This window comes from Sminthopsis crassicaudata, chromosome 2 (assembly GCF_048593235.1).
Source record: "Sminthopsis crassicaudata isolate SCR6 chromosome 2, ASM4859323v1, whole genome shotgun sequence".
Taxonomy (NCBI): domain Eukaryota; kingdom Metazoa; phylum Chordata; class Mammalia; order Dasyuromorphia; family Dasyuridae; genus Sminthopsis; species Sminthopsis crassicaudata.
The window spans coordinates 289,308,988-289,329,499 of record NC_133618.1 but is presented as its reverse complement, the minus strand read 5'-3'; the positions used below and the strand labels follow the sequence as shown (position 1 = coordinate 289,329,499).

The following is a 20,512-nucleotide window of genomic DNA, read 5'->3' as shown; positions in this document are numbered from 1 at the left end:
AATGGAGTCACAGAGAGTTGGACATAACTGAAATGACTGAACAACAAATTTGGAAAAAAGGGCCCTGGTCTAGGAGTCAAGGGTCACTACCCACCCACCCATCCATCCATCCATCCATCCATCCATCCATCCATCCATCTATCCATTCAACAAGTATTTTTCAAGCACCTACTGCAACCACATTGGAGTTTGGGGAGTCCACCTCATCTGATTCCACCTGGGCTATAGTTAGAAATTTAACCCTTTGTACCTAGTCACTTAGATTTTTCATATGTCCATATTTATTCACAAGGTCCCATTACTACAAAATTGGTTCTACTCCCACTGAGGTATTTTACATAGCCTCTTTGGGCCTTAGTTTCCATATGTCTAAAGTTCTCAGCTAAGAAAAAACTGTGGTGATTCAAATTCTCTGATTCTATTGGATCTCTTCTATTACTCAAATAATAATTCCAAATACATAAGAATGTTAGGGTAAAAAAAATGGGGAAAAACAATTGTTTAATTAGCTAACATGGAATGAGATAAGCAGATAAAGATGTAACAATTTAAAAATAATTGGGAATAAAATATAATTGGAAATAAAGAACTTAGGTTAGAAATCAAGATGAAACATAATTCTAAACCTAGGTCTTTGAGATTCAGTTTCCTTCTCTTTAAAATGAGATAATTGGGCCTGACCTGGATGACTTCTTCCAGTTCTGATAGGGATATAAAGTTAGAGAATATATGAGAAAGTTACCTTTGAAGTGTTGTATAATTTTAAGGGACCACTGGTGCTGTGTCACTAAATTGGGGCAAAAGTGGGAACTGCTCTCAACACCAAGTAAGATCTTGATATCTCTTTAGCAGATCACAGGCTTTAGCTATAACTAGAAAAGAGGGAAAATTCATGAAAAGTACCTCAGAGTCATTGGGTTGAGTAAATAATTATATAAAGTAATACATATAGTCAGTGGTATACTGGTGATATTTATTAAGTCACTCTCCAGAAAAATAGCATACAAGGGACTTTTAAGTTTAATTTGCATTATTAACATTTTTTCCACCACTTTAAGTCCAGAACATCAGCAAAACAAAAAATCAGCCCCTAATTTTTCATTTTGGGGAGAGGCAATTTTCCAGAGTCACACAGCCAGTAAGTGTCTGAGACCAGATTGGAATTCAGCTTTTCCTGAACACTCTATCCACTGTGCCATTTAGTTGTCCCCTGTTTGCCTATTTTTCAGATCTAAATGTTCACAATGAAAATTAAACAACTCTCAGTTTAAGACACTCTAGTTATTTGAAATCAATATCAAATGCTCATCAAGATCAAAATTGTTAGATGTGGCTCTTTTCAACAGTGAAGTGATTCAGACCAATTCAAATAGACTTGTGATGGAGAGAACCACCTGCCCCCAGAGAGAGGACTGTGGGGACTAAGTGTAGATCACAACATAGAATTTTCATCTTTTTTGTTTCCTTGTGTTTTTTTCTTTCTCTTTTTTTCCCTTTTTGATCTGATTTTTTCTTGTGCAATGTGATGAATGTAGAAATATGTTTAAAAGGATTGTACAACTTTAATATATATTGGATTACTTGATGTCTAGGGGAGGACATGAGGGGAAGAAAGGGAGAAAAAATTGGAACACAAGGCTCTGAAAAGGTGAATGTTGAAAACTATCTTTGCATGTATTTTGAAAATAAAAAGCTATTATTTTACTTTTTTTTTTTTCTTGCTGAGACAATTGGGGTTAAGTGACTTGCCCAGGGTCACACAGCTAGGAAGTGTTGAGTGACTGAGACCAAATTTGGACTCAGGTCCTCCTGACTTCAGGGCTGATGTTCTATCCACTGAGCCACCTAGCTGCCCCCAATAGCTATTATTATTATTTCTTTTTAATGCTCATCAAAAGAGAATTAGAGACTCTTCTTTGAAATTGGGATGTAGGAAAGAGCATTGAACTTGGAGGTGAATTCTAAGGTGGGATCTGCCACTAACTCACTCTCCTATTCAGCATCTGCAGTGGCCCTGGCCTGGTATTCAAAGACCTTCACAAACTTGCTCCTATGTACCTTTCCTTACTTGTTCTGTACACTACTGTCATTCACACTGCATTCCTGTCAAACTGACCTCACTGTTCCTTGAAATCAGTTTTCCTTCTGAAATCAGTGTCTTTGTTGGGACTACCTTTTATACATGGAACATCCTTCCTTCTCATCGCTATCTCTTAGAATCTCTGGCTTTCAAGGTTCAGCTCACATATTGCTTCGTACTTCAAGCCTTTTCTGATCTCTTCCTTGATGTTACTAGTCTCCCCTTCCTGAAATTTCATTGTACTTAAATGCACATGTGTATGTGTTATATGTTCTCATGCTACAGAGATAGAAAGAGTGTACAGTGGACAGTGTGCTGAGTCTATAGTTAGAAAAACATGAATTCAAATCCAGCCTCACTTACTGACTGACCTTGTGTGCCTCAATTGATTTCTTTAACTATAAAATGAGAATAATAATAGCATTTACCTCCCAAGGTTATTGTGAGGATGAAATGAAACAAAATCACTTAGCAGAGTACCTGGTGCATAGAGGGATCTAGGCAAATGTTTATTCCCTTCATCCTTCCCCTTCTCTGGATGAGGTAAAATTTTTGAGGGCGGAGACTTTCTCATTTTTATCTTTGTATGGCTTTGCTGTTGGTCAATAATCACCAACTCTTTCTAACCCTGTAGTGATTAGCCATTCCTTCTCCAGTTTATCTTACAGATGAGGAAACTGAGGCAGCAGACCACCCAGCAAGTGTCTGAGGCTGGATTTGAACTCATGTTTCTCTGATTCTGGACCAGGAACTCTATCCACTGAGACACATGACTGCCCCTTTGTATATCTAAGACATAGCAAAAGGTTGATAGAAAGTAGGAAGCCTGATGATTAATTTAATTTAATCAGATTTTATTTGATTTAAAGTTTGGCCAGATTATCTATGTGATATTGAAAGTCACTTTCCCTCTTCCTGTGCCTCAGGTCTAGAAAATGAGAGGGTTGGACTGGATGGTCCCTATGGCCCTCCCTGGCTTTACACAACCCATTGGTCCTAGACAATCTGTCCCCAATTCATCTTTCCATCATTCAGCTCCCATCACATACTCTTGGTAGCCATTGTATTAGCCAAATCATATTATTCATTATCCCCCATATTTAACATAAGCTTTGTTATCTTTCTTCACCTGATTCCCTATGCCTGGAATATTCTTCTTCTCTCTGCTATTATATTCTTCAAGTAGTCAGCCTTAATTCTGCCTTCTCCATGAAGTTTTCCCTGATTTTCATTCCTTTTCTCCCCCAGATCTTTCCTTACTTAGCTATAATGTTTTGTACTTCTCTTATGCACTCTTATGCATGATAAATTCATCAATGTGAATAAACTCTTGAACAGTTCAACTATAACAACCTATCTGCTTTTTTTTAAACTTCAAAATTCTATCTATCCATATGGAATCCACATATCCCCATATATCTATATATCCCCATAGTTATTTCACAGGGAGTTACCCAACATCCTCTAGTTCCCTTGACATTCCTTGCTTATTCAGAATATGACAAGGCACAAAGCTCATCCAGTTATCCTTCAATCTCACTCCCAGAAAAGCCCACCTCCTTTTCCAGTAACACATCTCTCTTAAACACTTACCATGTTCTTTATAAAAAACAAACAAACAAACAAACAGTTATTTGTATGCATTTCATATCTCCTCTACCAGATTTTGAGTTCCTTGAGGTTAGGAACCTCATCTTGATTATCTGAAAAACTCCTTATAACCTAATATGGTGCTCAGCATAGTAAAGATTTATTATCTGCAGGATCTTCACGAGCTTAAAGTAGAACTCATGGATAAATAGGACTCCTGAATTTTTCTAATTTTTCTTCCATACTGTTATTGAACAAATAGTATAAACAAGACCTTGATGAGTCTCTAATTGTTTTTTCTTACTCCAGAAACCCGTAGCAGGAAAGAACAATTAGGAAATTAATCAGGGTATTGCATTTCATGTTTTATTTGGGATGAAGGGTCTTTAACCAAATTCAAATCTATTCAATACACTCTGAATGCTGATCTGAGACAAAACAAGGTGAGAAACCAAACTGGGAGAATTGATAGTATAAAGAACAGAGGAGAATATGATGACAAGGCCTTCAACTTTGGAAAAAATTTCAGTGAGCAGGGCCAACTCTCAGAAAAATTGTGGAGATCTAGTTTACACCCCCATCTCTCTCTTCTGAGATCCTTTTCTCCCTCCAACTTCCAGTTCTAACACTGTGTGATTCTAAGGTTCCTTCTTTCCTTCACATTGTTTTTTGTTCCAAGTTCCCTTCCAGCTCTGATATCCTAAAAGCAGTATTCTAGTGTCTTTTCTACCTCTGAGATTCCACAATTTCACCAACAGCTTTCCCTCTAGGCGAACCCTGTGCAATGATCTGATTCAGAGAAGGGCAGCCAACCCTGTGCAAGGACCCACGGGAACACTGCTCTACCAATTACAGCTCTGGGTTTTCCAGATATTCTTTGGGAAAAGCTCTCACATTCCTTTCTCCCTAGATCCTTTTCTCCACTCGGAATATTTCCATTCAGATCTATGCTTCAGGGGCTTGGGGAATTGCTATGGGAAGACCAAAGTTTAGAGGGTAGGTAGGACAGAAGCATTTGTGGCTAGAGCAATTACTAAATAGGATGTGGCCTGAATAAGCTCCCCGGGCTCAAAAAATACTGGGTCTTGACCACAACCACTTGCCTTGCTGTTTCTTTCTAAAAGAGAATCTATGTTTCACAGCTTACCAGGTTTATTTCCAACATGTAAAAATGGGAGGTGGGGAGAAATATCCCTCCCAAATGTATAATGGGAATTTGTGCATGTCCTTGTACAATAAACCAAGTTAGAACAATCCCCTTAGATCCTGTCCTTTCAGGGACAAGGAAGGGACCCAGTGCTGCTGGTGACTGGATGGTGACTCAGGGAGGCAGCATGGGGGAGGGAGGAGGTGTTTCTCTGGCTGAAGCTAAAAAAAAAAGTTAGACTGATAAACTCAGATAATAGTGTACAGTATCAGAACTGAAGATCCTTTAGAGATTATCTAATCTAAGATTTTTAAAAAACATTGTTTAGGTCCAACAAATGTAAAAATGACTTGCTCAAAGTCACCCAGAAGACATACAAAAAATCGGTTACATTTCCTGCTACTTTACCCCTAATTTCCAAAGCAAATTGGAGAAAAGGGGGTCTTCTCTTCCTATTTCCTCCAATACTCTGGATGTCCTTCCTAAGGGATAGATTCACAGAATGTTAGAACTTTAAAAAGCATTAGAGACAGCTGATCTACACCAGGGGTGCTGGTAGATGTTTAAAAAATGGTTTCCTTACTCCTCCTAAAAAATACCCATGATATTCTTTCATGTTTAGTCTACATTATTATCATTTTCTTATGTCTCACCAAATCGACAAAACAATAAATCAAACCCAAATCTGGATCAGTTGTCAATTTCCACAGTGTAAAATCTCACACTGAAAATTAAATAATCAGGCTCTCAATAACTGATGCCTGGCTCCTGTATACCACTGGCTCCATCTCCACCCTCCCAACTCATTTTACAGATGAGAAAAAGGAGGCTCAGAGATATTAAGGTATAATTTGTTTAACATTATATAGATAACATGTTGGAGGACATGTTCTGAATTGAGGTTCAGTGTTTTCTCCATTGTACTTTTATTTCTTTCCTTTCTTCTTCAAGACAGCTCATGGGATACTTTAAAATGTGGATAGGTAGCATCAATTGGAGAATGGTTGGGTAAATTATGGTATATGAAGGTTATGGAATATTATTGTTTTGTAAGAAATGACCAGCAGGAGGAATACAGAGAGGCTTGGAGAGACTTGCATGAACTGATGCTGAGTGAAATGAGCAGAACCAGAAGATCATTATACACTTCAACTATAATACTGTATGAAGATATATTCTGATGGAAGTGGACATCTTCGACAAAGAGAAGATCTAATTCAGTTCCAATTGATCAATGATGGACAGAAGCAGCTACACACAGAGAAGGAACACTGGGAAATGAGTGTGGACTACTTGCATTTTTGTTTTTCTTTCCAGATTTTTACCTTCTGAATCTGATTATTCTTGTGCAACAAGAGAACTGTATGGTTCTGCACACATATTGTATCTAGTATATCCTATAACATATTAAACATGTATAAGACAGCTTGCCATCTAGGGGAGGGGGTGGAGGGAGGGAAAGGAAAAGTTGGAACAGTGCAAGGGACAATGTTGAAAAATTACCATGCATATGTTCTGTCAATAAAAAGCTATAATAAAAAAAAAAAATGTGGATAGGCAGGCTGTGCAAGAGGCAGCTGATTAGTTCTCTTTTCTTATACATATTCCTATGTCTACTCCCCTCTCCCCACCCCATTTCAGGTATAATCCTGAGTGTTATTCGATTATATCCCTTCTTCTCACACATATTGCTCCCCCAGTTCTCAAGTAAAAGTGACTCTCTAGAGAGGAGCCCCAGTGCCTCTATCACTGCGTGGTTCCCTACATCTTTATGACTGGCTTCCCAGGAAACTAAAAATGGTGTCCTAATCATATTACCTGGGTTTAAATCTTATCTTTCCTTTTTACAAACTAGGTGACTTTGGATCTTATACTGAAATTGAAAAAAAAAAAGTTTCAAGATAATTGAACCATAGTTACATGGCATTGTTTTTTCCCTGCTACAAGTTAAAACAAACAAACAAACCAAAAGATAAAAACAATAACCTAATAGATTGTACTCTGTCCTTTTCAGAACACATATGAATAATGCACTCAATGCTGGGTATCACCATTTAGTAAGAATATTTATTTATTGATAAACTGGGGAATATCTAGAAAAAGGTAAACAGCCTTGAGTCCATGCCATATCAATCAAATAAATGAAACAGGAGAAGAAAAGATGAAGGAGAGAGGTGAGGGAGGCAAGATGAACATGATAGGATAGCTTTTTTCAAGCCTTTGAAGAATTATAATATGGAAAAGGGATTTGATTTGCTCTGTGGGCCCCAGAGAGCTGAACCAAGAGAATGTTAAGAAGTTGCAAAGAGAAAAATTTAGGCTTGCTGCTAGGAAAACTTTCTTTTAATTAGAGCTATCTAAAAGTGGAATGGGCTGTCTTGGATAGGGAGTGGGAATCCTCACCACCAGAAATCTTCAAGCAGAGACTGGATCACAACTTAGGTATGATGTAGTAAGGACTTTTTTTTTTTTTTTTCAGTTATGGGTTGGACTGGATAAAAATTTTGTCTCTTTTAACTTTAAAATCTGAGGAACCCAGTTTCCTCGTTGGTTCAGTAAGGGGTTAACCTTTTGAAATTTTTTTTTAAAACTTTTAATGTCATAGAGCACTTTGGCAGTCTGGTGAACCTTTGGATCATTTCTCAGAATAAAAATTTTTAAATACATAAAATAAAATATATAGAACTAAAGAGAAATCAATTATATTAAAGTAAGTTATCAATACAGTCAGTGGTGTAATGGATAAATGCTAGGCTGGAATCAGGAAGACTCATTTTTCTACATTCAAAATCCAGCCTCAGACACTTCCTAGCTATGTGACCTTGGGTAAATCATGTAACTCAGTTTGCTCATCTGTAAAATGAGTTGGAGAAGGAAAACGGCAAACCACTCTAGTATCTTTGCCAAGAAAAGCCCAAATGAGGTCACAAAGAATTAGACATTACCAAAACAAACAAAAAACAACCAAAAAAACAAAAAAACAAAACAAAACAAAACAAAACAAAAAAAAAAAAAAAACAGTTATCAAAATATTAAACACACACACATGCACAATCAAGTTCACAGAAATCATTGATTTCTCAAAAGTTCATAGATCTTAAGTTAAGAATGGCAAGTCTATATGAACTCTAAGATTTGTTCTAATTCCAAAACCTGTGAATTATGCCAACCTAATTCTCACACCAAAAAATGAGTTAGGTGATGGTCTATATGAACCTTATAGAGGAAATGAAGTCTATTTGTCTGAAACCTGCTTCATTACTCTGGGCAGAGTTACTATTTTATTCTGAATTAGGATGCTTTAAAAGAGGCCTATGTTCAGCCAGTGTGTGAAACCATCCAAATTAATCTGTTTGGCTGTGAAACTTTGACAACCTTTTTTTGACCATTAAGCTCATTCTCAATTCAAACCTTCCTCCACAAAGTTAACAGGAGAGGATGGTTGCAGGTATGTATTTGATTTCATATTAAATACACTTTTTCAAGATGAGTTTGAAATAACAAACCCACAGATGTAAAGTTAAAAAAACCCAACAAGAAAAAACCATTAACCCAATGTTTCCTTCCTAATACTTGGTCATAATAAGGACCCGAAAGGGCCCTCTCTCCTTTCTCTTTGTTGTTGAGAGGATGTTTCCATTACAGAATACAACTGTTGGAGGACCCCTCACCTTTTGGGTCCTGGGGAAGATGTTCTGTTTGGCCTGGCTCATTAACTCTTTGTGTGTCAAAGCAAATTTCACAGTGGATAAAATGAAATCTGGTTTCATATACTGCTTAAGGAGCTGGCTGGCAACTCAAGCTCACGGATAGATCCTTGGATTCCTCATTTGTAAAATGGGGATAGTAATATCTCCAAGTACATATTTTACAGAATGACTTCACAGCTTAAAAAACATAAGTGCTTTGTAAACTTTAAAATTCTTTGTAAATACCAACTCTTTTTTAGCTATACTTTGTCCATCTATAAGGTGGCCAGAATGATATTCCTAGATATTTAGTACCTTACTAACCATGTGACCATGAAAAGGCCCAATTTATTTTTCAGTTTCCTTCTTTGTGAGGTGAAGATAATAATTCCTGAACCTCTCACATTTGAGGAAATGTTTTGTGACAGTAAACTATCAAGATATTCAAAGCTGCCCATTGGAATTTAAAACCTTAAAAAGTTGTTGTGATGATTCTTGTTATTAGTAATTGAAATAAACACAATTCCCTGAATTTGTGTGCATTTTATAGTTCACAAAGCATTTTCACATCCCTAACCTCATTTGTTCCCCAGAATAACCTGGTGACCAAGGCAGGACATGGATTATTATCTTCATTTTAAAGATGAAAGAAACAGAGCCAAAAGGTCATGATACTCTGCCCCTTATGATTTATTTACACAGCACTTTGTTTTGCAATGCTCCATTACAAATTCCATTCATTCCTCTCCTGTTTTCTCCTGTCCTCTCCTCTCTTGTCTTGTCCTCTCCTCTCACTGTTCTCTTGTCAAACAAGTTCAGATTAAATGATCCCAATGGTCTTTCCAAGTTCTGATTGAAAGAACTCTTTTTTCTGGACCATTTTATTGATCATTCCATCCATCCATCCATCCACTCTCTCATTCATATCACTTCTTAATTGAACACCCACTAAACTGGACATACTGAAAGGGCAAGAGCAAGGGATATCCTCTAATCCCATTCATTATCCTTTTGGTGACTTCCTAGACTAAAATTCCCCTCCTTGAACTACATAACATCTCCCTTAGGAACTCCCCTCCTTGAGGGCCCATTGGTTTTTCCATTTGCTTCCTTGGAGGCTGATATGTAATAAATTCTAAATACATGCTTTTTCATTCATTGATCCTCAAAAGAGTTGGAGAGACACTGTAGAACTTTGCCCATGCATTTTACATTACTATGACCAGCTGTCTTGTCTATAGGCCCTTAGTAGGTGACGCTAGAAACTCATGTATATATATATAAAAGCCTTTTCCCCCTTAAATTGTAAGATGTAGGGCTAGAAAGGATCAGAGAGAGCAATATAATCATCCCCCATTTTACAAATGAAGAAACTTATACTTAGACGTTAGGTGACTTGTTCCTACTCACACAGGCACTAGACTTATTAGGTAAATATATACTATAATTAGCCAGCAGAGCCAGGCTTTGAATGCTAATCTTCCAATTCCAAAACCAGTCCCTTCTCCTTTGTCCCACAATCTCTCCCAAGGACTTCTTGTTAACTTATTTGCTTAAAGAAATGAGGCAACTTGATGTTTTCTATTCAAAATTACACAGCGAGCCATTGTTTAGATTCTGAAATAGTTCTCTATTAAAACATAAATACCCCATTGATGAGGGGTGGTCCAGATGATAGAATGCCAGGCCTGACCTGAGTTCAAATATGGCCTTTGACACTTACAAGCTGAGTGACTCTGGGCAAGTCATTTTTGCCTTAATCCATCTGAGAAGGAAATGGCAAATATTCCAATATCTTTGCCAAGAAAACCCCATGGACAGTATTGATGAACTATGTTCCACAGAATTATTGAGAGCTGGACACAACTGAATAAGACCAAAATTATTATTAATAGCTTCTGTCATTCCTACCTCCAAAAAACCTATGGTGTCTATCCCCCTTCTCTCCATTCACACAGACTCCACTCTACTATAGCTCAGGATTATTTTTCATCTCTGATCTAGACTTCTGCAAATAGACTCCTATTGGTTATCCTGATTCAATCCATCCTCCACTCAGATACCAAATTGATTCTCCTAAAGCACAAATCTGACCCTTCCCTGTTCAATAAATTCCAGTGGATTTCTGTTACATTCAGGATCCATGTTTAGCATTTAAATCTCTTCACAATCTGACCCCAGGCAAACTGTCTAATTGTACTCTAGACAAACTGGACCTCTTATGGTTCCTCATATTTGGCATTCCATTTCTTGCCTGTCTTTCCAGTGATTGTGCCTAATGCCCAGAAGGGACTCCCTTCTCACCTTCATCACCCAGTATCCACCATTTTCTTAAGGTTCAGCTTAAGGACCACCTTCTCCTACATGAGGTTTTTTTTTCCTAATCCTAACAGCTACTAGTGACTTCTTTCTCTACCCCTACCACCTTCTCTACTTCCCCATCTGGGACCTACATATATTTTTTTAATTAAAGGTTTTTTTTTTCTCAAAACATAAACATGGATAATTTTTCAACATCAACTCTTGAAAAACCTTCTGTTCCAATTTCCCCTCCCTTCCCCCACCTCCTCTCCTAGATGCCAATTAATCCAATATATGTTAAACATAGAAATATATGTTAAATCCAATATAGGCATATATATTTATACAATTATTATGTTGCACAAGAAAAATCAGATCAAACAGTAAAAAAATGAGAAAGAAAATAAAATGCAAGCAAACAACAATAAAAAGAGTGAAAATGCTATGTTGTGATCCACACCCAGTTCCCACAGTCCTCTCTCTGGGTGTGGATGGCTCTCTTCATCACAAGATCACTGGAACTGGCCTAAATCACCTCATTGTAGAAGAAAGCCACTGGGACCTATTTTATTGTCTACCTGCTGCCTTCATGTCCACAATCATCTGACACAGGGAAGACAATGAATAAGATTAATTAATTGAATTTTTATTAAACTGAATAATCAATTAATTGATTGAATGATTGAAGGGATCTGGGGATGAGGAAGCAGCCCATTAAGGCAGAAGGAACATTTAACACGGAGTTGAGATGTAGATTCAAATTTTGGCTCTGATTTTTACTAGTTTGAGACAAATTTATCCTCCTTGAGCCTCAGTAATCTAATCTACAAAATGCTATATGTAGGGAGTAGAAGGGAGGAGGAGCATTGTGGGGGGTGGGAAGGGAAGGAAAGTTATGAGTAGATTAAAGTGATCTCTAAGGGGAAGGAAGTGTGATGCCATAGTTAGAATGCTGACCTCAGAGTCAAGAAGGTCTAACTCTGATGCTTGTTTACCAGCTATGTGACAGAAGGCAAATCTTTTAAGCAGCTTCAGTGTCTTTGTCTGTAAAATGGGAATAAGAACATGCATAATACCTAATTTTATAAGGTTGTCAAGAGGTTCAAATGAGAGAATTGGTCTAAAAAATTGAGTGGTGCACTGGAGAGAGTGCTGAGCTGGAGTCAAGAAGACAGAAGTTCAAGATGTATGATTCTGGGGCAAGTCATTTAATGTTTTTGTGCCTCAGTTTCCTCAACCATAAAGTGGAGATAATAATAGCACCTAACTCTTCAGGTTGTTATAAAGATCAAATAAGGTATTTGTTGGATAATCTAATAATTTTATTAATAAAGCTGTTATTTATAACAGAAGTCAGTGACACTCTTGAAGGCTTACAACCCCTTATGGTGGTGGGCTCAGTATACGCTCTTGGAAAAGCAGGTGTTCCTGAGAGTGGCAATCAATTCTTGTCGGTTAACAATTAATAAGAGAAGGAATATTACAGTGAGAGGTGGGATTACAATAAGGATTTTGAGTTACCTGTCACTGAGCACCCAAATCTTGGTCAAAGAGACATCAGTTTTTTCTCTCACCTATCTGACCAAAGGGAAAATGCACATTTTTTCACACCTGTCAGAGTAAACAGGATGAGCAAGAATTCGTCTTAAATGAGACATTTGTAAAGTACTTAGCACTTGCTATGTTCCCAGCACTGTTCCTTCCTTCCTTAAGTACTTTAAACATTTTAAAGTACTTTTTTAGATCTCTGTGCCTCAGTTCCTTCCATAAAATAAAAAGATTGGGCTAATAACATATACAGATATGCTAAATGTTCCTTTTTCCATCCAGAATGAATCGCAGGCCTGCCAGCTTAGACCTTGAAGGGCGATCATAAGGGACATCTAGTCCAACTCTCACATTTTACAGATGAGCAAACTGAAGCCCGAAGTTAAATGGCCTCCCTAAAGTCACAGATAATAAGTAGCAGAACTAATTCAAACCCAGACTACAAATCCAAATCTTTCTACAAACCCAGCCTGTAAAGCACACTCACTATTTGTTTCCTGCCTGTGCTTGTCACTAACAGTCTATTTATTCAGACAAGAATCGTGCTTCAGGAAGCAGAGGCTGCTGATTGAGATCTCTTGAGCAGTTAGGTCAACCACTAAAGTCAGATTTGATTGGCTTTCAATTTCCCAATGGGTCTCCTAATCTTTCATTATATTTCAAGGGCTGAGTGGTTGTTCCCAGTTTCCTTGGTTTTACCTTTTTCTACTAAGCACAAAATTCCATTAACTCTTTCTGGTTAACTGTTCAGAAACTCATTTTTCATTTAGGGAGAAAAGCCTCACTATCCCCTAACAAACGTCACTTGGGGCTAACATTTCTGACCTTTCCTTCTAATAAATTCATATACTTGAATGTATTCTGAGATCACACTGCTAGGAGTAAACCCCAAGCTATTAAGTGAGAAAGAAAAAAACCACGTACAAAATACTTATAGCAAAAATTTTTTTTGGTAGCAAATAATCAGAAAGAAGATTCTAATCCCCTGAGAAAAGGCAAAACAAATATGATGAAGTGTTATTGCATCATAAAAAATGAAAAATAAGGATCAGTGGGAAGACAGAGTGCAAAGTGAGAAATGCAAAATGAAAATTCACAATGACTGCAATAATATAAGTCGAAAGAACAGTAATAACAGCAATAAAAAAATGAATGCTGTGTAGTTACAGTAAGGACCAAGTTTTATTATGAAAATAGAGTCACAAGAATGCAGCTTTCTCTTTTTTTTTTTTTCACAGATGGGAGACTATGGATGGGGAATAATGCATATAATGTCAGATGTTGGTCAGTTTTACTAAATTATTTTTTCCTTTTCTTTTTTATTCTTTTATAAGGTAATTTTATAAATTTGTTATTTTGTAAGTTATAAGGGATAATAACTCTTTGAGGTAAGGAAAAGGGAGGGATATATGAAAGGTGATATCAAATGAAGGTAATGCCAAAATAAAAAAATATGAACAGTTTTAAAAAGTTCTTGCCAAGATTTCAAGTCTACGCCCTTTGAGGTGAAAAAAGGAACTCAGCTAAGAAGGCAAAGGAGCAACAGACATAAGCAGACTGCCTTTCAGAACTATACTTTGTAGAGGAAGATGCCATTGATTTTTTAAAATAATGTCTCCTGACAGGTGAATTACTCTGGATTGAAGGAGGCGTAGGGTGTAGATCAGATTTCAAATGAAGCTTGAAAGCAAGGAGAAACTAAATAAATGTGAATAAAGAAGACTTAGGCTGGCACAAAGTATTAGAATGGACTGGTTTTAGGGAGTGAGCCGGTAGAAAATAGATTGAAGCTACAAGAAGGCAAATTTCATCTCAGTATGTGGTAAACTCTGGCTCACAGTATAAGAGTTGTCCAAAAAAAATGGAACTGATTTGTCTTATAAGATAGTGAATTCTCTGTCACTACACATACCCAAGCAGAGGCTTGGGGAAGTTGTAAATGAAATTCCTACATCAGGTTATCAGACTAGCTGACCACTACACTAAAGATCCTTTAATTTTGAGATTCTATTTGTATTTGATGATATTATGTAATGGATAAAAAGCTGGTCTTGGAGTTGAGAAGTTGCTAGTTTAAATCCTAACTTCTGATACTAGCTGTGTCTTGGGCAAATCTTATAATCACTTGGAGCCTTAGACAGACAGGTAGCAATCACTGAGAAGTTATCCAGTAGTGCAAGGTTTGTAATAAGATGCTAAAAGTACAGCATATTTTTTAAATAAAGAAGGAAGGAAGAGATCATCACAGGGTGGCTTCATGGAGATAATGAGATATGAACTAGACTTTGAAGAATACAAAAGATTTGTCTTATAAGACAGAATCAGAATCCAGGTCTCCCAATTACAGAGAGGCATTCTTTCCAAGAAAGTCTATGTACAAATAGGCTAGTGTTAATTTTGGTCAGTCTTTTTCTGTATCTATTTATATCTGATCCTATCGTATAAGACAAAGCAATTCTTTTTTTTTTTTTTTTTTTTGACAATTCTTATGTTCGTGAGAGTTTATTACTTGCTGAGATGAAATTTTTCTTCTCTTTGGACTCACTATCTAAAGCCAGAACCCAAAGTATTCATCTTCCACAATCTAGTACTTTGCACTACTTCCCCTCCCCTAAGACTTTTTTTATGCACACTTATTTAGCTCCTTGCTTTTAAGCTTTACTTGAAATCTGATCTACACTCTGCCCCTCCTCCAACCCAGAGTAAGTCACCTGTCGGAAGACACTATTTGAAAGAATCAATAGTCTCTTCTCTACAAAGTATAGCTCTAAAAAAGTCTCTTAATTAGCTGTGATCTCTCTGGGTCTCATTTTACTCATCTGTAATATAAGGCAATTGGTTTAGATCAGCAGTTCTTAATCTTTTTTGTCTCACGACCCCCTTTTGGCAGTATGATGAAGTCTAAGACTCCCTTCTCAGGATAATGTTCTTAAATGCATATAATAAAATATGTAGCATTACAAAGAAGACCAATTATATTGAAATACAGCAATCAAAATAAAAATTCAGAAATCCCAAGAATCCCTTATTTCGATGATCTCTAAAGTCTCTTCCAACTCTAGTATATTATGTTTTAAGGTTCCTTCTTATACTAAAACCTGAGTCTAGAGTTCTCTGAACTGAAAGGAAAACTGAAGATTAGGAACAGTTGTATTATGTCTTCTTCCTCTTTCCAAGGAAAGGTAAGAGAAAAAATGAGAAATAAAATTAGCTTGGATGATTCTGAAAATATTAGGAAATAAATGTTGTTAAATTTGTCATATGCACTTGTCTACCCTAAAGAGTTTTAAGCAAACTCTTTCCCCCCTTCTTTTTGACCTCTATTCTTTTCTTCCTCTTTCTACCATACTTTGCTTTAATGTATTTAGTGCCCTACCCAGTCCTGCCCTCATCAGTCCCCAACTCTGTCCTCTCAAAATTTACTTGGTCTATGTCCTTTTCCTTTAAGGCCCTGCATAGAATCATAATATCCAGATCGAGCATGAGAGTTCCCTTTGCACTCTGTCCTAGTCAATCACACCTGCAGCACTGTGCTCAGTTCTGAGTGCTTTGGTTTAAAAAAAGACATTCACAATTAGAATATCCAAAGGAAAGAGAGACTAGGAGAGTAAGAAGACTTGAAACCTTATATGAGGAATAGTAAGAAAAATTAGTTTTGTTTTCCTGAGTCGTAGAGGACAGATCCATAGAAAAACAAATCTGATTTCCAAATAAGGAATATCCCCATCATTAAAAGTGCTAAAAAATGAAAGGATTGCCTCAGGAATCAATGAATGACCTCCAAGGTTGGAGATCTTCAAGTAGAGACTGAATGATCTCTTACTGGAGATGGAGAAAAGATTCATGATTTGAGTAGAAATCACAGGTAAAGAACCTCTAAAGTCTTTTCCTACTCTATTACTCTATGGCAAAAGAGGCTAAGCTTACTTGTTAAGATGAGAATAGCAGTCAGTATGTTAATAAATCATCTCTGATGGGCAACATTTCAATGTAGTCCTTAAAGAGACTGTGCCTCTTTTCAAAAGAAATAACGCCAAGAGTGGGAATTCCAAATATTTCAGGACAAAGGTGGGGGTGGGGGCAACATTTTATGGTACATATGTCTTTAAGTGTTCCTCTAACTACAGTATATGAATGGTTACATAATTTAATTGGATGGGGGACTATCCCACAGTCAAGTGCAGTTTAAGATACTGTTGTACTTTTATCCATCTGAAACCTCCAAAGATTCTCATTCACCCCCTTCCCTCATCTTTTCATCTTCCATACTGAATTATAGATATCTTATAGTATTAGACTATAAAGCACCATCCAAGTTCTCTGTGTCCAATCCATTCTTCCTTATGAACAAGCAGCTCACCCAAGGTCACACAGTGGGATATGGGACAAGCTCTCCTAATTCCAGACCCCTATCTTTCTCCACTGTTTAAATTCAGCAAAACTGAATAAGAACAGTAGTAAACATGACCAGCTCACACGGTGGGACATGGTCAGAATATGGTGGGGGTCTTAGGAGTCAAGCACACTCAAATTCCACAGCTCTGAACCTTGTGGTGTAGTGATAGAATCACAGAATCTCCAAACTGGAGAACTCATTTCTATGCAGGAATCCCTCTACAAAATTTCAGAATAGTGTTTATCTAGCCTTCATATGAAGACTTCCACATGATGGGGTTCTCATTATTTATTGGGGAACCATATTTCAATTTAAGATAATTTCAATTGTTAGGAAGCTTTTCCTACCATTCTGCAGAAATCTGAAGGTTTTATGGTAGAATGTAAAGAGTATGGGATTTAGAGGATTTCAAATTTTGACGCTATAAGTTATTTTATTCGGCCTCAATTTCCTTATCTGTAAAGAATTGGCCTACTTGATTACAATAATACTTTCTTCTCTCAAAATATAACACACACACACACAATTTATTTTTATCTGAACCTATGATTTCATCAGTGTAGGGAATTCTAAGTGAGGAGACTGTTTCCCTATAGTTTCAGGTCAACTATTATGCACCTCGTCTTGAACAATATCTTATACCATGTAACATACTAAATTTCAAAAAGACATGTTACCTAAATTCATAAAAGGTTATATCACAAAATAAAAGGACAGAAGCGATACTTTTCACAACTATAGATGGGAGAGGAGCTCTTAACCAAACAAGGGATAGAAAGGATCACAGAAGAAAAAATGGGCAACTATTACGTAAAACTGAAAAGCTTTTTGCAGACACAAATCAATAAAATGAAAATGAAAGGGAACTGGGGAAGCAAGCCTCTCTGATTTTCACAATATATCATGAATTAATACAAATATATAAGACTAAGCTAATTTATTTATCTAGTCAGCAGCTAAAATATATGAACAAGCAGTTCTCAAACTAAGAAAGGCAAGCTACTAACAATCAAATGAAAATGCTATCAATTGCTAATAATGAGTGAAGAGCAAATGAAAAGTTCACCTCACACCCATCAGACTGTCACTGAGAAAAGAGGAAAAAGACAATTGTTGGTGCAGCTGGGGGAAGGGGGAGGCAGTAATGCACAGTGTTGTTAAGGGAGCTTCAAATTAATCTGACTATTCTGGAAAGTTTGGCTTGGTAGAACCAGTTTGGCTTATCCCAGCCCAAGAACTTCATTCTTTTCTTCAAGAGCTGCAAATGGATACTCCAGTCCAACAAAGGGCCCTTTAGTACAGTAAGCAGAATGATTTTGAAAAGTGCAGTCCTTTTGGCCAGTGCTCTGAGTTTCCTCTGCACTTGGCCCAGTCACAATCCTGAGGTTTGGCATACCTCCTGCGTGCAGTCATCCTCCCTGGGGCCAAGCAGGCTGGGGATGGATAGGCAGGGCAAACTCCACTCAGACACTGGTTACTCTACGTTAGCGTCGTCAGCTGCCAGCAATTAACCACTTAGGCCCCAAGGCCAGATGTCACCCTCCCAAACCTTCCCTAGGGCAAACTTTTCACTCCCAGCTCCTCCTCCTCAAGCTAGAGATAAGGATTTCGCTGTCCCGGGGGCAGAGAAGTTCCCCGGCCGGTAAGGGAGGTAAGGGAAGGGTGGGAGGGGAAAGGGGAATATAATCCTTGAGCCTAGTTAGATAAAATAGAGATGCACAAAAGTTTGGGCGGTTTTTTTTTTTTGGGGGGGGGCAGGATGGGAGAGTTGGAGGGCAAGAAAGCCCTGAATGTCTGGTTTCCCTTTCTAGATAAAAAAAAACAAAACTTTATTAATATCATGGGATGGATTATAGTTTTAGAAATGGAAAGAATTTAGAAACTAACTACTCCAATCCCTTCGTTTTACAGGTGAGGTATCAATACTACAATCCAGAAAATATGAGTCAATTACCTAAGGTAGCAAAGGGTATTAAGTAGCAAAATTAGGATCCGACCCTCCAAATCCCGCACACTGGATTCCAGTATGTCAACTGGAGACCAAGAACAAAGCACAAGTAGTAACATTCTGAGGCCAGTTTTTTTTTTTCCTTTTTTGCTATCTGTGTGACTTTGGGTAGGTCACTTCCTCCCTCTGGCCCTCAATTTCCTTTTCTGCAAAAAGAATGGGTTTAATTTCCTAATAAAGAGGTGATGGACTCAGAGTGCAGAAAATGATAAAGGTTTTTTGCTTATGGCCAACGCGAGAATTTATTTTGCTAGACCTTGCATATTTGTTACAAGAGTTTCTTTCTTTTTCTTCCAGTGGGGATGGGTGAGAGGAAATAGATTTTCGGTATTTGAATAAAATGCATTTAATTTTAAGAACGCAAAGTGAAGGGGCTAGATAGAAAAGACTGTCTCTAATAAGGTCCTTTTCGGCTCTTAAATACGCTTTCGGGCTCCCTTCTCCTCCCCTTCCTGAGCGCAGAGGAGGCAACAAACTTCCATAATTCGCTTTGCTCTGACTGTAGTCCTCTAGGGAAACTGAGTCCGGCTCCACTCTCGGGATCCCCTGATCCGGATCGAGGGAACTTGCACCCGGCAGACGTAGGAGGAGGTTCAGGGGCCTCCCGGGCTGCGCAGTTCAGCCCACGTAGGCACCTAGACCGCCCCGATCTGTTCATTCTCCGCCTTGCCTTGTTCTGAAGTCTGACAATTGACAGACACCCTGAGCTGCGCCTCTTGGGGAGGGAGCATTTCTAGTTGGGGAACCCGTGTCAAAGTCCATCCAAAACCTGCCTTGCCCTCCCCAGGCTGGGAATGGCAAACATGGACAGATTACGCGCTGGTCTTTGACTTAGGTGTGCTTCTAGGAAGACTAAGAAACGGACCCTAGAGCTCCCGGGGAGCCCTGAGCGCTCTGAGCCACCTGGGACCCCCTAATCTTCTATTTCCCTCCATTCTTCTACCCTCTTGTTGCGGGGGAGGGATAAGCCGGGAAATCCAGGACTCACTCGCGAGTGACTCGGGACGCTTTAGAGTCCTCCGTCAGCGCCGGGGATCCCATTTTCCCCAAACCCCAGTCTTTTCCCCAGCAGCCCAATGCCCCCCCTCCAGGCCTGCGATGGCTATCTCGGCAGTTGCAAACCCACAGGGGAACCCAGGGCATTCCACAGGGCACTTAGCCAGTAATCGTGCCTGCGAGATGCCCAGTGACGTCCTTCTCCGGGCGTCCCTCCACCCAACAGGCGCGAGCCTCCACCCAACCTCCTAGAGGAGGCTGTCTCCGGGAACCGGTGAAAGAGCCCTTTGTTGCAAAAGGCCAGAGGGCGAAGACTACTCCCCCAGCCCCACTCCCGTTCCTTTCCTAGGCAGAGTTTGCAAAGGCTTACCCCGGGTGGTCCCCGACTCCTCGGTCCCCCGCCGGTTTCATCATCCCTGCCAAGTCACTGGGGGCAGCTCAAACTTCAGAAGGACTTTCCGTGTCCCGCCCGCAGGCAGCGGCCCCTAGGCTTCCCCAGAGAAGGGGTCCGCATCCTTCTCCCCCTTCCTCCCCGCACTCTCCCCCTTTTTCTCCTTTTCAGGGAGGGCCCAAGCTTCACTCTGCTGGACTCGTCCTGGTCGGTTTCCTCCGCCCAGTCCCGGGGCCCAAGCAGCCCGAGCGCAGACCTGCGAAGTGGGGAAGAGACTTTGAGACCTGCCTTTTCAGTCTCACTTATTTCTACTTCCTGTATTGAAGTGAGCGGGGGATTTCAGGAAGAGGCTGTCCCTCGCTGGTC

General features: G+C 38.7%; 1 protein-coding gene across 1 annotated transcript in view; it reads right to left on the bottom strand.

The window, feature by feature from the left end:
- Window positions 1–20,281, bottom strand: part of RIN3 (Ras and Rab interactor 3) — a 157,052-nt gene extending 136,771 nt beyond the window's left edge. The window contains exon 1 of the mRNA XM_074289651.1: window positions 20,126–20,281. Within this exon, the coding sequence (XP_074145752.1) occupies window positions 20,126–20,169 (44 nt within the window). The 5' untranslated portion in view covers window positions 20,170–20,281. The remainder of the gene's footprint in view (window positions 1–20,125) is intronic.
- Window positions 20,282–20,512: the final 231 nt, after the last annotated feature.